This window comes from Cebus imitator, unplaced genomic scaffold (assembly GCF_001604975.1).
Source record: "Cebus imitator isolate Cc_AM_T3 unplaced genomic scaffold, Cebus_imitator-1.0 Scaffold524, whole genome shotgun sequence".
Classification (NCBI taxonomy): Eukaryota; Metazoa; Chordata; class Mammalia; order Primates; family Cebidae; genus Cebus; species Cebus imitator.
Window position 1 is genome coordinate 335,478 of NW_016107839.1, and position 15,230 is coordinate 350,707.

A 15,230-nucleotide genomic window follows, 5' to 3' on the forward strand; every position below is an offset into this window, starting at 1 on the left:
GAGGCCCCCAGAACTGGGGTAAGGCCTTACCCAGACCCACCCCCGTCCACCTGAGGCCCCCAGAACCAGGGTATGGCTGTATCCAGACTCTCCCTCGTCCCACTCAAGGCCCCCGGAACTGGAGTAAGGCCTTACCCAGACCTGCCCCTGTCCCTCTGAGGCCCCCGGAACTGGGGTAAGGCGTTACCCAGACCCACCCCCGTCCACCCGAGGCCCCCGAAACCAGGGTAAGGCTGTATCCAGACCCACCCTTGTCCCCCTGAAGACCCCCGCGGTAAGGCCTTACCTGGCCTCCTCACCCTGGTCCCACCCGAGGCACCCGGAACTGGGGTAGGGCCTTATTCTGGCCATCCCCCGCCCCACCCGAGGCCCCTGGGCTGCACTGTTGAGGGCAGAGCTAGGCCTAGCCCCTGGCCTCATTTTCTCTCCACTTGTTCTTTATGCAAAAGTAAGACACAAGCCTTACCCTGACAACGTTCACATGCCCACCTGAAAAGCCTGTGCCCTTGCCTTCCTGCACCTTTGGTCTGTGGAAATGTGGAGGCTGCTGGCCCTGTGAGCGGAGGGCTTGTCCCACCCTTGGCTTGCTGGTTCCATTCAGTCCCCCAGACAGCCACACTCAGGGCACACAAGCCAGCCTGGCACAGTCCTGCGGTGGCCCCTAAAGCCATGGCCTTGGGGGCATCTGGGGGGTCCTGCCGGAGGCGGCGCTGCCCAAGAGGCCTCGGCAGAGCCCACTGGCTCCTGGGATCCCGGCCGGGCATCCTGGCTGCTAGACTGTGGCCCAGGCCTGATGTGCGTCCAGCTCTGCCGAGTGGCTGAGGTCGCCTGTCCTGAGTCCCTACTCCCTAGTAGGGCTCAGCAGGTGTGGGTAGTCAGTGCTCCCGGGGGCTATGGAGCGGGCCTGGCCGGGCCCTGACCGTGTGTCCGTGTCCCCTGCAGTGGCCGGAGGCTGGGAGACCCAGTACATGTGCTGCTCGGCTGCCGCTGGCTCTGTCGGCTGCCAGGTTGCCAAGGTGAGCCCTGGTGTCCTGGCGCCAGTTTTCCACAGACTTCCGCCTCCCCTTCACTGATCATGGGACATGACAGGCTGCTGGGGGCAGCCTTTCCTGTGTTACCCAGAGAGTGCAGCACCCCTAGACCCCAGGCCCTGTCGCTGGCCACGTCAGTCCTGGGAAGCCGCCCTCACTGTGTCTTCTTGGCAAACCCCCTTCCCCTCCTGATCACCAGGGTCCCAGGCAGTGAACGGGCTTGGTGGATGGCTAGGACCATCCCAAAGGTCTCAGAGATGTACCGCCGCCTCCCTCTCCCGCCCCCACTGTGCCCTGAAGCCGCCCTCATCTGCCTTCTTCACCCCCAGCAACACGTGCAGGACGGCCGGAAGGAGCGCCTCGAGGGCTTCGTGAAGACCTTTGAGAAAGAACTCTCCGGAGACGCCCACCCGGGGATCTATGCCCTGGACTGCGAGATGGTGAGGCTGTTCTCTGCCCAGCCTCAGGTTTAAGATGGGGGAGTAGCTGGCCTGGCTCGGCCGCCTTCCCCCCCGCGGCCTGTCTGGGCCTGTCTCAGAGGGCTTCTCCCACAGCACCGGCACTCACAGCTCCTGCCCTGGCCCAGCACCCCATGCTTCCTGGCACCTCGAAGCCCGTCGGGCTGTGGGCCCGGCTCTGCATGTGAACGGGAGACAGGAGGGCTTGGGGACGGGGTTGCTGAGGCCACACCCCACTCCGCCTCTCCCAGACGCCCCACAAAGTCTCTGGCCCCACGTCCTTGTCTGCAGGTGGGAGCCATGCCTCTGCTTTGCCAGGCTCTGGAGACCCCAAGAGGGGCAAGGGAGGGGAGGAGGGAGGCTGGTGCCCAGAGCGCGTCTGAGGCTCGTCCCTCGCACACAGTCCTACACGACGTACGGCCTGGAGCTGACGCGAGTCACGGTGGTCGACACGGATGTGCACGTGGTTTATGACACCTTCGTGAAGCCGGACAACGCGATCGTGGACTACAACACCAGGTGTGGCCTGAGCCCGCCAGCCAGGACCCCTCCTCAAAGCCTTCCCTAGGGCCCGCCCTCCCCGCAGTACCGCCCCACCAGCCTGCGCTTCCAGGCTGAGCCCTGGCGCCCTCCTGCCTGCTTCCCCCAGGTTTTCGGGCGTGACGGAGGCTGACCTTGCCGACACGAGTGTCACGCTGCGCGATGTCCAGGCCGTCCTGCTGAGCATGTTCAGCGCCGACACCATCCTCATCGGACACAGCCTGGAGAGCGACCTCCTGGCCCTGAAGGTGCCCTGCCGGCCCGGGGCCCTTGCGCTTCTCCAGGAGGGGCAGCTGCAGGCCCGATGTGCGCTGACCTCTGCCGCTGCCCGCAGGTCATCCACAGCACCGTGGTGGACACGTCCGTGCTCTTCCCCCACCGCCTGGGCCTCCCCTACAAGCGGTCCCTGCGGAACCTCATGGCTGACTACCTCAGACAGATCATCCAGGACAATGGTGAGTGCCAGTGCCTCGCCCTCGGGCCGTCCCTGCCTGCGCAGGGGCCAGGTGCTCACCGCATCTGCCCCGCAGTGGACGGGCACAGCTCCAGCGAGGACGCCGGCGCCTGCATGCACCTGGTGATCTGGAAGGTCCGAGAAGACGCCAAGACCAAGCGATGACACCTGCCCGCCTCCCGCCCGCCTCTCCTGCCGCCCCGGCCGGTCCTTAGCCCCAGGCCTCTTCCAAACAGTGCAATAAATCTCCGGTAACCCGTCCACCTGGCGAGGCAGCCCAGAGCAGCGGGACAAGCCGGTGGCCGGAGAACGCCTTGCCCAGCCCATCCCAGCCCACGTCCTGCCGCAGCCCCTCACACCCCTCCCTGCCCTCTGCCCCCCAGACCTCTGGCGTCTCTGTAAACTGCTGCTGACAGACACCAGGACCGAGCCCACCCCCGCCTGGCCTGCAGCCCCTCCTGCCCCTCTGGCCAGGCCCTCGCTCCCTCCCAGGTGGTGGCCGACACCTCCGCTCCTCGCTCGGGGCGCGGGGTGGGCTTGTCCTGGGTTTGTTTGAGACAGTCTTTTTTTATTTTGTATTGTTATTTTTATTATTTTTATTTAAACCTGATGACTTGCACAGCCCTTTCCCACCGGGAAGAGTGGGCCTGCTGCCTTCCCACCTGGGGGGGTGGGGACGGGACAGACCCCAGCGGGGGCCAGGGCCACATGCAGCCCGGCGTGGGCTGGACCTGCCTCCGGGCTCCAGGGACTGGCCTGCCTTCGGGGCGGCCGGCTTCCACCACTCGCCGCCCCACCCCTGCACTCCGTGACCTCTGAGAACCCAGCCAGCCCCTCATTAGCCCCAGGGCCTGCCGTCCATGGAGCCCACTGGCCTCCGGACACTGTCTTCCCACCGGAGCCCCATCTTCCTTCACAGGCTCTCCGGATTCCCTTTCCCTCCCCTCCAGGCAGGGACAGAATAAATGTTTGTATGGATTTTAGATTTCGTGCTGGTCTTGGTGCCTGGCGCATGTGCCCTGGGAAGGCCACTGTGCCCGCAGCTGGGACTGATTCTTGCCGCCAACGCAGAGAAGAGCAATGAAACTTTCCCTTCATAAAAGCTGGCCCCAGCACTGGCTGCCCAACCTGCCCCCCCCAACTTTGGGCCAGGCCGCATCTGCTGTGGAGTCCCAGAGCCTAGGGCTGCCATTCTGCAGCTTCCAGTGCCTCTTAGGGACTGTGGATGGTTTCCCCAGCCCTGTGTGGAGCTGGGCCCTGTGCATGGAGCTGGCTTCTCTCTCTGCCTTGCCCAGGGCTGGGGGCTGCACGCAGACAGACAGAGGGTTAAAGAGACCGGAAGCCAGAGGGTGATGCCCGCCAAAGGAAAGCCACCGGGGTCTTGCCAGGAAATGCCACACATCTTGCGATGCAGGCACGGCTCCAGGCAGCCTTGGTTGCATCGGGATCCCATGTGAGAATAGGAGGCCCAGGGGTGTTTAGGTCCCCCCTTTGTATTTACTTCAAATAAAGAAAAGTTGAAGAGCCTCGGCCCCAGGACCTGGCAGCAGGCAGGCAGGACTGGAGGGGTTTCCTGTCACCCTGGTCTCGGGCAGGGCCCGGGGTGAGGTCATGGGGGCCCTCCCCAGAGGACTCGACCAAGGCTGCCAAGGCAGAACGGTTCTGGAGTCCACATCCCTCCAGGGCCCTCCACCCTTGAGGGCTGTTCTTGTGACTAGGTGACTCTCCCTGCCTCTTCTGTGAAAGAGTTGTTTGCTGTTTTTTCTTTTTCTATTTTTGAGAGGGCTGTCACCCAGGCTGGAGTGCAGTAGTGCAGTCTCAGCTCACCGCAACCTCAGCCTCCCAAGTAGCTGGGATGACAGTTGCACCATCATGTTCGGCTCATTTTTTATTTTTGGTAGAGACGGGGTTTCACCCTGTTGGCCAGGCTGGTCTCGAATTCCTGACCTCAAATGATCCACCCACCTCGGCTGCCCCAAAATGTGGGGATTATAGGCGTGAGCCACTGCGCCTGGGCCTGTTTCCTAAGTAGATGGTACAGGCGTGTATTCGCGTGTGACGTCTGGCTTCCTCTTCCCAGAACACACCTGGTGCCTCAGGACATATCCCAAGGGGTCCCCGGGCTGGCCAGTCCTGGCTGTAGCCCCCATGGACTTCAGCTTGTGAAGCTACCTGTTCTCACTGGAGGCTTCAGGGCCTTTGCACAAGGGCTCTGTGCAAGCTCCTGTCCCCAGATTGTGCCCTGTGTGAGGGCTGGGGAGGGGGAATCCCATCCTCAGAGCTGCACCAAACCAGGTCTCTTCTAAAGTTTCTGAGAACAGTGTGTTCAAACCCCCAGCCCTGGCTCTTCCTCATAACCACCGGGCAAGCAGGCACAGTGGCCTGTCTGCCTGCAGTCCCAGCTACTCTGGAGGCTGAGGCAGGAGGATTGCCTGAGCCCAGGAGGTGGAGGCTGTGATAAGCCCTGATTGCACCACTGCACTCCAGCCCGGGTGACAGATCAAGACCCTGTCTGAAAAAAGAGGTTCCCTGGCAGCCTCCAGGGCCAAGCAGGCTTCCAGTCTGGGCTTCCAAAGAAAGGTGGGTTTCTGATCACTGAGAACCCTCAGGAGGTTGCCACTCTGATGGGGGAGGTCACCCCCCTATCCCTCCCTACTCATGTTTGTCGCTCCCTTAGGACCCTCACCCCAAAGCCTCACTCTGGGGGGGGGTGCATTTCATTTTCAGCAGCTCCTCTGCGCATCTTCTGGTCCTGACTCAAGGCCATCTCTGGCCTGGACCTGCCCTCACCTTGTCATTGAACTCACCCCTGCCCTTTCTTCAGTAAGGATCCCTGAGCCCCTGCCACCCGCTGGACAGAACTCTGTGGGCTTCCTCCTGGCCTTAGGGTGGTCTCAGTGGCCTCCACTGCCTCTCCCCAGCCTGGTGCTCAGCCCTGTACCTGAGCCTAGGAGGCGCTTGTTTAACGTTTATGGGATGAATGAACGAACCCAGGACATGGGTGAGACACGCCCTATGTACCTGCCATCACCTGCGGTCCTTCCACATGCACTCTGCCATGCTGGCCCCACCAGCCTCAGCCCCGTCCAGTCTGGAAGGCACATTCTGGCCTGACAGGCCCACCTTTACAAGAACCACTCCAATCCCACCCTACAGTGCAGGTTCTTTCTGCTCGCCGACCAAGCCCAGCCCCGGCCCTGCCCTGACACCCTCTTCTCCTTCAGGCCCCGGCCCTCCCAGGCTCCACCTTCTGTCCTGGAGCCGTCCCAAGCGCCCCCCCTACCCTGACCCTGCTATGCGCCGCCCACCTTCCTCCTCTGTCACGCCCCCATCCCAGACCCGACCCTGCCTTGACTCTAGTCTTCAGGGCCGTGCTCAACCCCGCCTCTCTGGCCACGCCCCTGGGCTTGGCCCCGCCCCTACCTCAACCCGGCTCTGCGCGGCCCCGTTAGGCCCCGCCTTCCTCTTTGGTCACGTTGCCGGGTCCTGGCCACGCCCCTATTCCGCACGGCAAGACCCCGCTCGGCCCCGCCTTCCTACTGGCCCCGCCCCCTCCCCAGGCCCCGGCACGTTTTCTACCCGGCCCTGTTCTGCGAGGCCCCGCCTTCTGCCCTGGCCCCGCCCCCTCCCCAGACCCCGGCACGTTTTCTACCCGGCCCTGTTCTGCGAGGCCCCGCCTTCTGCCCTGGCCCCGCCCCCTCCCCGACCCCCGCACGTTTTCCACCCGGCCCTGTTCTGCGAGGCTCCGCTCGGCCCCGCCTTCAGCCCTGGCCCCTCCCTCGAGGCCCCGCCCCTTCCATGCCTTGGCTCCACCCACCCCTCCCGGCCCCGCCCTCGGCCCCGTGAGGTCTCGGAACCGGCTCCACCTTCGCCTTGGCCGGGCCCCGAGGCCCCGCCCCCCGTTTCAGGACCGTTGGCCCCCGGCTAACGGTTCCATCACGTCCGCCGCCCTGGACGCCAGCGACCTGTGCCGGGCAGCCGGCCCCGCGGTGCCTGGACTGCGCCGGTGAGCGGCGGGCGCTCCCACTGCTGTGCGTCCCCAGGGGCCCGCGCACCCCCTCTGGGCTCCAGCCGGGCTGAGAGCTGGGGTTTTGGCGGTGGCGGTGGAGAAGGCGCTCCTAGAGGTTTCCGCAGTCGGGGCCCGGGAGGCGCTGCAGACAGCCCGGTGTCCCCTGCACTCGGGACCCCTGTCCAGGGCGGCTGCGGGAAGACGGGAGTGGGGGGGGGCTTCCGAGTAATGGGGCGTTCCGGTTAGTGAGGGGGCAGGAAGCCAGCGCTGTGTCCGTGCCTGTTTCTGCCCCCAGATGCCCTTTGGGTGGATTCTGGCCACCACAGGGGTCTCCCCACCTCTCCCCCGGCCCACAGCCTAAGCCCCTCTTCACCCTGAACCTCCCTGTATCCCACGTGGTGAATGGACACTGGCCCCGCCCAGGCTCCCAGGAGCTCCAGAGCTGGCCCTGAGCCAGGCCCTGTCCCACCAGGCCCTGGGGACACGGGTGACTCAGACGTGACTCAGGAAGGCTCAGGTCCTGCTGGCATCCGTGGAGGTGAGAAGGTGGTCAGAGCTGGGATGGGGGACGCCCCAGGCAGAGGGGCAGCCCAGAGAAAGCGCAGGGCCCAGCCTGGCCGGCCTGGGAAGTATGAACGGAGACCACCGGAAGGGTGAGGAAGGCTGCACCTGGCGGCTGGAACAGCAGGGGCAGGGGCTTGGCGGGGAGTGCGCAGCTAGAGAGCTGGCAGGTGGGGGGCCCATTGCTGCCATCTGGGGGGGGGTTGCCAGCCTCACAGAGGGCCAAACCCCAGCCCCCGGTGCAGAGCCAGAGAGCCAGACCCACATTCCTGAACCCGCTAGTGGGGAAGATTCCAAGATCTTCCGACGATTTTCTGTCTGCCTCCATTGCCCTCATCAGGATTTGCTTCCCAGCCGGGGTTGGGGCAGGATGGCCATGCCTGACCCCCATGCTGTGCTTTGCAATATAACATCTAGCCCAGGGGTCCCATTCAGTCAACAAATGACTGAGCCCCTTACCTGTCGCCATGGGTGAGTGGGCAGGAGGGCATCAGCGAAACCAGGAGGAGGTGAGAGCGGTGCCTCCAGGGAAGGGGAGGTGTGGGGAGCAGTGGCCAGAGGCTGTCATGGCCGCAGGTGAGTCTTCCTAGGCTGTACCGGCGGGAGGTGACCAGGGGTGGCTGGCAGGGGACACTGGCAGATGGGATGCTGCAGGTTTGGGGATCATCTTGGGGTCCCCTGAGTCAGAGTATCCAAGGCAGGACACATAGCCAATGGCTGGACCTTCGGAGACTGGGGGGAGGCTGCAGATGGGTGTGGGCGTTAGTATTTGAGACAGTCGGCCCCTAGGCCATGAGCTCCTTGAAGGCCAAGTGAGTGCAGGGGCCACTGCTGTGACCCGGGGTCCCTCTCTCTCTCTCCCACAGCCCCACCAGCATGAGCAGCCTCAGCCAGAAAGAAGAACTCCAAGATGAGGACAAGAACTCAGGTGCTGATCCTGGGGGAACGGGGGTGCAGGTGGGAGGGACTGCAGAGTGCAGGGCTGGCCGGGCAAGGTGGCTCGCGCCTGTAATCCTACCACTTTGGGAGGCTGAGATGGGCAGATCACCTGAGGTCAGGGGTTCAAGAGCAGCCTGGCCAAGACGGTGAAACCCCGTCTCTACTAAAAGTACTAAAAGTAATTTGTATTAGCCAGGTGTGGTGACAGGTGCCTGTAATCTCAGCCACTCGGGAGGCTGAGGCAGAAGAATTGCTTGGACCCGGGAGGTGGAGGTTGCATTGAGCCAAGAGCGTACCTTTGCACTCCAGTCTAGGTGACAGAGCAAGACTCTGTCTCAAAAAAAAAAAGAAAAAAAAGTTCAGGGCTGAGGCTGACGGGGCTGGAGAGTCCACCCCGCCCCCCCGTCCTGCATGGCAGGCCTTGCCTAGGATTCTCATTTGCTTACGAGTAGTCTCCAACGCTAGTACCGACAGGGCTTGGGGGATCTGGCTCAGGATTTGGGGGGCTGCATGCCCAGAATGACCTGGGCTGCCGGCTGGACGTGTGGCCTTGGAGAACCCATCACCGAACCTCAGTTTACCCCCTCTGTAAAATGTAGGGGCCTGAAAGGGTCTCCCGGGGTCTGTTCTCTGAGGCTCAGGATTCGCCCATGGTGACAGGGGTGGTGGGGGGCGGTGTGGGTGGCCGCTCTCAGAATCCACTTGTGCCGGTGCCAACTATGGGCGGTGGTCTGGTAGCCCCTAGGTGGTGCCCAATGCCCGACCGTCTGTTTGTTTACGGGCTCCGGCATCTCGGCCTCCCAGTGCCTGGGTCCCTTGCGCCCCATTAGCCGTCGTTAGGGATGTTTGTCCTGGGCCTGCGACGGACGCCCGGCTCTGCCCTTGCTGCAGCATTCACCTGGGAGGTCCAGGCCAACAACCGCGCCTACAACTCGCAGCTCAAAGAGAAGGTGTTCCTGTGCTGGCGGAGGAGGAAGCACAAGGTGGGCGGCCCCTCCCTCGCCCCCTGGGCCTCCCCCACCCCATCGGAGCTGCCCTGGCCCCCCTGGGGAATCTATTTTTTGCACCTCCTGAGTGCTGCCTCTGCTTGTGTTTGTATCCCGCCACCTGCTGGGCACCCCCATCCCCTGGCCTAGGCAGCACCCCCATATCAGGTGGCCGGCGGCTCTCGTTCCAGACCAACATCATCCGCACAGCCAAGTACAACTTCTTCTCGTTCCTGCCGCTGACGCTGTACGAGCAGTTCCACCGCTTGTCCAACCTGTACTTCCTCCTCATCATCATCCTGCAGGTGAGGCGCGAGGCCTCCTCCAGGAAGCCCTTCCTGGCCACCTGGCCGCATCAATGTGTTTGTTTGTGTGACGGGTGGGTTCATGCCCGGCTCCCCACAGACTGGGACCGTCATTACTGAGTCCCCACTGCCCTGCCCAGGCCCTGGCATACAAGAGGCACTCAATACACGCTGAATGACGAGGGTGGATGGAGGGACCTTCCAGGTCCGAGCACGGCACCCTCTCTGCGCCCTGGGGGTTCCTGCTGGGCAGGGCTGGGTGTCGGGAGGCACAGCTGTTCCCCAGCCTGGATGGCCTCGGCCACACAGCTCCCCTGGCCCCCGAGCTCTGAGCTGACCTCAGAAGCAAGGGGGAAGGAGGGGCCCAGAGCATGTCCTCCGACCCGGACCCACAGAGCTGCTTCCCAGGCACCCACCCCCACCCAACATCTCATTTCTGTTCTGTGTAAAGAGAGAGGTTCTCCTTTTATCCATCAAATCATTCGGCATTAATGGAGCACCTACTGTGTGCAGGCCACTGGCTGGGGCGCCAGGGTGGGGGATGGTGGAGCTCACACCTGCAGGGTGACCTGGGGAAGCAGGGACGCAGGAGGGAGGCGGAGCAGTGAGAGTCAAGCTTGGGGCTGCGGAGGGCTCCCCGGAGGAGGCGACAAGGGAGCTGGGCTTGGACTGGAGAGGAGGAGGTGTGTGGGAGATCTTCCAGGCAGGTGGTGGGGTGCCCGGGGGGTTGTCCCGAGGGCTGGGGTGTGGGGGATGGCTGGACCCCGGCTGAAGTGGCCAGCAAGGTGTTGAATGCCGGGCTGGGTTGGTTCGGTGGGAGGGGAGGGACAGGGAGGGGCCAGTGTGACCCCTCCCTGTGGCTCCCCCCACATCAGGGCATTCCCGACCTCTCCACGCTGCCCTGGTTTTCACTCTTCGCTCCCATGATCTGCCTCCTCTTCATCCGTGCCGCCCGGGACCTGGCGGATGACATTGTGAGTGCTGTGGGGATGTGGCTGGCCGGGGGTCCAGGACGGCGTGAGGGTCCGGGGGTGGGGTGGGGCCTCTTGAGCAGCCCTGGGTGAGAGTGGGAGGAGGCCTGGGCTTCCTGGAGCTTTACGGGAACGTGGGCCTGGGGAGCTGGGGCTGTCGGGGCTGCATCGTCCCTATCTGCCAGCACCGACACTGGGCAGGTGCCGCTGGTGGCCTGGGCTCCATCGGCTGTGTGGCTTTGGGGCCGCTGAGCTTTGGTGGGTGGTGGTCTGGTCTGGCAGGCACACTGGATGGTGAGCAGGGGGTCCAGTGGCCCGCACGACCGGGGATCCCCGAGCGGATGCAGCATGGCGTGGGGCGGGCAGACAGGGACCCCGTCCCATGTCCAGGCGGGCGCTCCTGGGCTGTGACGTGGCAGCGGCCTGGGCGGGGGCCGGAGAGGCTGGATGGTCCCTCTGATCCTTTCCCTCCTGGCCCAGGGGAGACACAAGAGTGACAGAGCCATCAACAACAGGCCCTGCCAGATTCTGATGGGCAAGAGGTGAGGCTGGGCTGCAGCTGGGGACCCGAGGGGACACGGGGCTCCGGCCCGGTGGTGCCATTGTCTGGGCAGGGCAGGGTGCTTGGCCAGGTGTCTGTCACCTCCCATGCCCCCAACCTCCCGGCTGGTTGAGTCCCCCAGGAACAGGCCTGTGTTCATCAGGCGCCTGCCCGGGATGGGAACAGAGGCTGAGGCCCAGATGCCAAACGCTTGCAGAGCTGCGGGCGATGGGAGAACAGGGAACATCTGAAGAGGACGTGGGGACAAGGGCCCTGGAGGTCACTGGGTGGGACCACAGACTCCGAGGGGAGCGGGGTGGGAGGTCGAGGAAGGCGTCCTAGGAGTCGGGGCAGCGGCCTCTGCTCTCCCAGTTGGGGAGAGTCGACAGCCCCCCTCCCCGCAGCTTCACGTGGAAGAAATGGAAGGACCTGTGCGTGGGGGATGTGGTCTGTCTCCACAAGGACAGCATCGTCCCGGTGAGCTGGGTTTCCCCGGGGTCCCAGAACCCCCCACAGGGAGCGCCCCTCCCAGGGTCGGGAGGGCTCCTCGCCCCCCACGTGTCTTGTATCCCCTTCTGCAATGCCTCCCCCCCACCCCTCTTACCCCCACCTCACCCCACCTCGCCTCCCCCACCCCCAGGCCGATATGCTCTTGCTGGCCAGCACGGAGCCCAGCAGCCTCTGCTATGTGGAGACAGTGGACATTGATGGGTGAGGAGCTGTGGCATCGCTGGGGACCCGTGGGGGGTGGGGACATTGACGGGTGAGGAGCTGTGGCATTGCTGGGGGCCGGGGAAGGCATAGGGCCTGGAGGTGCCCCCTTCCCCCGTCACCAAGGAGGTGGCAAGCCAAGCTGACTCAGAGATTGGTCAGTCACCCTCAGTCACTCAGTATGTCGGGCATAGGTGCTGCCAGGTGCCGAGGGTGCATTTCCAGCCTGCAGGGGTAGAGGGAGGAGTCCAGGGGAAGAAGCCCACCCTCCCCAGGCTTTCACTTCTTCAGGCCCCACTGTGTGCCCAAGGGCACGACACCCTAGGCCCTGGCCTCAGCCCTTGGGCAAATGTGCTATGTGGCCTTGGGCCAGGCCTTCTCCCTCTCTGGGTCTCAGCCATCTGACCGGCAGCTGGCAAACAGTAGGTGCTCAGTGAAAATGTTTGAGTGACTCCAGAAGGGGCCTGGGGGCTCCTCAAAGCCTCTATCACCTCCCTTTTCACCTCCCTCCCTTCCTCCCACCAGGGAGACCAACTTGAAGTTCAGACAGGCCCTGACGGTCACTCACCAGGAACTGACCACCGTGAGGAATATGGCGTCCTTTCAAGGTGAGAGGCATTGAGTGGAGTCATGTCCCTCAAATCTGGAAAAGTTGGGGTGTTTCATTGTCGTTGTTATTGTTGTTGCTTTTAAAAAATGTGCTGGCCAGGCATGGTGGCTCACACCTGGAGTCTCAGCACTTTGGAAGGCTGAGGCAGGAGAATCGCTTGAGCCCAGGAATTCAAGGCCAGCCTGGGCAACATAGCGAGACCCCATCTCTACAAACAGTAAAACAATTAGCTGGGCATGATAGCACGCTCCTGTGGTCCGAGCTACTTGGGAGGTTGAGGTGGGAAGCTCGCTTGAGCCCACAGAAGCTAAGGCTGTAGTGAGCTGTGATCGCACCACTGCACTCAGCCTGGACAGTAGAGTGAGACCCCTGTGTCAAAACCAACAAGAAAGTGCTATATTCTATTAAGTGTAAAATCTACCCGTAACATAGTCACGTTTGGTTGTTGATTTTTTTTTTTTTTTTTGAAATGGAATTTTGCTCTTGTTGCCCAGGCTGGAGGGCAGTGGTGCGACCTCAACTCACTGCAGCCTCCGCCTCCGGGGTTCAATCGATTCTCCTGCCTTAGCTTTCCAAGTAGCTGGGACTACAGGCACCCGCCACCACGTCCGCCTCATTTTTTGTATTTTTAGTAGAGATGAGGGTTCACCATGTTAGCCAGGCTGGTCTTGAACTCCTGACCTCAGGTGATCCACCTGCCTCAGCCTCCCAAAGTTCTGGGATTGCAGGCGTGAGCCACCACGCCTGGCCCCAGGTTTCGGTTGTTTCATTGAAAACGCCCTGTGTGCGTGGGCTGGCAATTCCCGTGGTGAGAAAGGCCTCTAAGAACAGAGTGCTGCCGGGCGCAGTGGCTCACGCCTGTGATCCCAGCACTGTGGGAGGCCGAGGCAGGTGGATCACGAGGTCAAGAGATTGAGACCATCCTGGTCAACATGGTGAAACCCCGTCTCTACTAAAAATACAAAACATTAGCTGGGCATGGTGGCGCGTGCCTGTAGTCCCAGCTACTCGGGAGGCTGAGGCAGGAGAATTGCCTGAACCCAGGAGGCGGAGGTTGCGGTGAGCCGAGATCGCAGCACCATTGCACTCCAGCCTGGGTAACAAGAGCGAAACTCCGTCTCAAAAAAAAGAACAGAGTGCTGCCCCCACTTCACAGCCTGGCTGTTTCTTAATTCCACCTGGAGGCATTTCACGAGTGGTGTGGAAACTTACTCTGCTGCAGCCCGGCCTGGAGTACAATTTGGTTTTGTTTTCCTGTCTTATTGTGAAGGCAACTCGCTCTAACTGATTCGCACGCAGAGCCTTTTCCTTGAACGGCAGACTCCTGACACCTGTTTTTCCCATCTGCCTCTGGAATCTGGGGAAAGGCTTAGTCCTGGTGGAGGGTGCCCGCCATCTCTCCTAATTTCCCTGACAGTCCCAGAACTTGACCAAAGGCTCTCTCATTTTTTTTTTTTTTTTTTTTTTTTTTTTTGAGACAGAGTCTCTGTCGCTCAGGCTGGAGTACAGTGGTGCAATCTCGGCTCACTGCAACCTCTGCCTCCCAAGTTCAAGTGATTCTCCTGCCTTGGCCTCCCCTGCAGACCAGCTGGGTTCACAGGCGCCTGCCACCCGGCTAATTTTGTATTTTTAGTAGACACGGAGTTTCACCATGTTGGTCAGCCTTGGTCTCGAACGCCTGACCTCAGGTGATCCACCTGCCTTGGCCTCTGGAAGTGCTGGGAATACAGGCGTGAGTCACCGCACCCAGTCGGCTCCTTTATTTAATGCCACTGGGGCACAGAATCATAGGCAGGCAGTGACTCTTCCTTTCCCACTTTTCCTGGGTGAGCAAGGAGGGTTTCTGTGGGCCTGGCCTCGGACACCTGCCCCGGCATTGTCACTGGGCATTAACCCATTTTTCAGAGGAAGAGGCATGGGGCGTGGGCTTGCCCTGCAGCTCCTCTGCCCTCTGCCCTCCCAACATAGATGCCTCCAGTTCCTACATTCAGGGCAGAGTCCGGCTCCCCATCCCTAAGGTGTGACCAGGAGGCAGATGAGGACCCGTCAGGAGCCCTGTGGCTCCTCTCCCTTCTGGGGTCCCAGCCTCATGCCCCATTATCATTCTCACCCTCACCGAACGCTGCCCTGGGCCAGTCTGTGTGGTCTGAACCTGTTTTCTCCGACAGAAGTGAGGCCATTGTAGGGTGTTGGTGAATGGGGAGGGGATGGTGGGTAGGCTCCGGCACCCAGGAGGAGGCTCCTCTAGCAGATGTTCCTTCTCCTCTTCCCTTTTGACACATTTATTGAGCACCTACTGTGTGCAGGTGCTGGGCTGTGCCCTGTGGTCAGAGCATGGCTGAGATGAGGCTGGCACCTGTTCTCACGGAGCTCACAGACATTCACAACGGGGGGAGGGGGGCTGCAGGGAGCCTGGAGAGGAGGGCCTGAGCCCATTGACCCACTAACCACCTGGCTGCCCACAGGCACAGTGACATGTGAGGCGCCCAACAGCCGGCTGCACCGCTTCGTGGGGTGCCTGGAATGGAATGACCAAAAATATTCCCTGGATATTGGCAACCTCCTCCTCCGAGGCTGCAAGATTCGCAACACAGACACCTGCTATGGGCTGGTCATTTATGCTGGTATGGCCGGCCGCTCCAGGGCCCTCGAGCCGGAGCTGTCCCGATGGGGCGTGGTGGATGGATGTGGGGATGGGTGGACAGATGGCTGGGTAGATGGGTGCATGGATTCTTGGGACGATGAGTGCATGGAGGGATAGACAGATAGATGGATGAATGAGTGGACGGATGGATGGATGGATGGGTGCCAGGATGGGTGGGCAAATGGATGGATGAATGGTATGTGGGTTGGTGGTGTATGGATGAATGGGTAGCGGAGCGGGTGGATGGTGAGTGAAATGGGTGGATGGACGGGTGGGTGGATGGGTTGGGGGGATGGGTGGGTGAGGGGGAGTCTTCCCTTCTCCTTCACTCACATTGAACTCCCACCCACAGGTAAGCTTATTGTCTTGTTGGGGGGGGGGGGGGGATGGGTGGTGACTTAATGGAACCAGTCTAGTGAGCCCCATTTCAGGAGTTGAAACTCTTGGCTTCTCAGCTTTTCCCTAGGCAA

General features: G+C 62.1%; 2 protein-coding genes across 2 annotated transcripts in view; both read left to right on the forward strand.

The window, feature by feature from the left end:
• The window catches only part of REXO1 (RNA exonuclease 1 homolog), a 28,482-nt gene extending 25,016 nt beyond the window's left edge, over positions 1 to 3,466 (forward strand). The window contains exons 11-16 of the mRNA XM_017514499.2: positions 943 to 1,016; positions 1,361 to 1,471; positions 1,893 to 2,008; positions 2,139 to 2,277; positions 2,364 to 2,484; positions 2,560 to 3,466. Of these exons, the coding sequence (XP_017369988.1) occupies positions 943 to 1,016; positions 1,361 to 1,471; positions 1,893 to 2,008; positions 2,139 to 2,277; positions 2,364 to 2,484; positions 2,560 to 2,648 (650 nt within the window). The 3' untranslated portion in view covers positions 2,649 to 3,466. The remainder of the gene's footprint in view (positions 1 to 942; positions 1,017 to 1,360; positions 1,472 to 1,892; positions 2,009 to 2,138; positions 2,278 to 2,363; positions 2,485 to 2,559) is intronic.
• Positions 3,467 to 6,894: 3,428 nt separating this feature from the next.
• Positions 6,895 to 15,230, forward strand: part of ATP8B3 (ATPase phospholipid transporting 8B3) — a 27,904-nt gene continuing 19,568 nt past the window's right edge. The window contains exons 1-10 of the mRNA XM_037733442.1: positions 6,895 to 7,145; positions 7,920 to 7,981; positions 8,884 to 8,975; positions 9,170 to 9,283; positions 10,159 to 10,257; positions 10,735 to 10,796; positions 11,200 to 11,272; positions 11,436 to 11,506; positions 12,032 to 12,114; positions 14,582 to 14,841. Of these exons, the coding sequence (XP_037589370.1) occupies positions 6,895 to 7,145; positions 7,920 to 7,981; positions 8,884 to 8,975; positions 9,170 to 9,283; positions 10,159 to 10,257; positions 10,735 to 10,796; positions 11,200 to 11,272; positions 11,436 to 11,506; positions 12,032 to 12,114; positions 14,582 to 14,841 (1,167 nt within the window). The remainder of the gene's footprint in view (positions 7,146 to 7,919; positions 7,982 to 8,883; positions 8,976 to 9,169; positions 9,284 to 10,158; positions 10,258 to 10,734; positions 10,797 to 11,199; positions 11,273 to 11,435; positions 11,507 to 12,031; positions 12,115 to 14,581; positions 14,842 to 15,230) is intronic.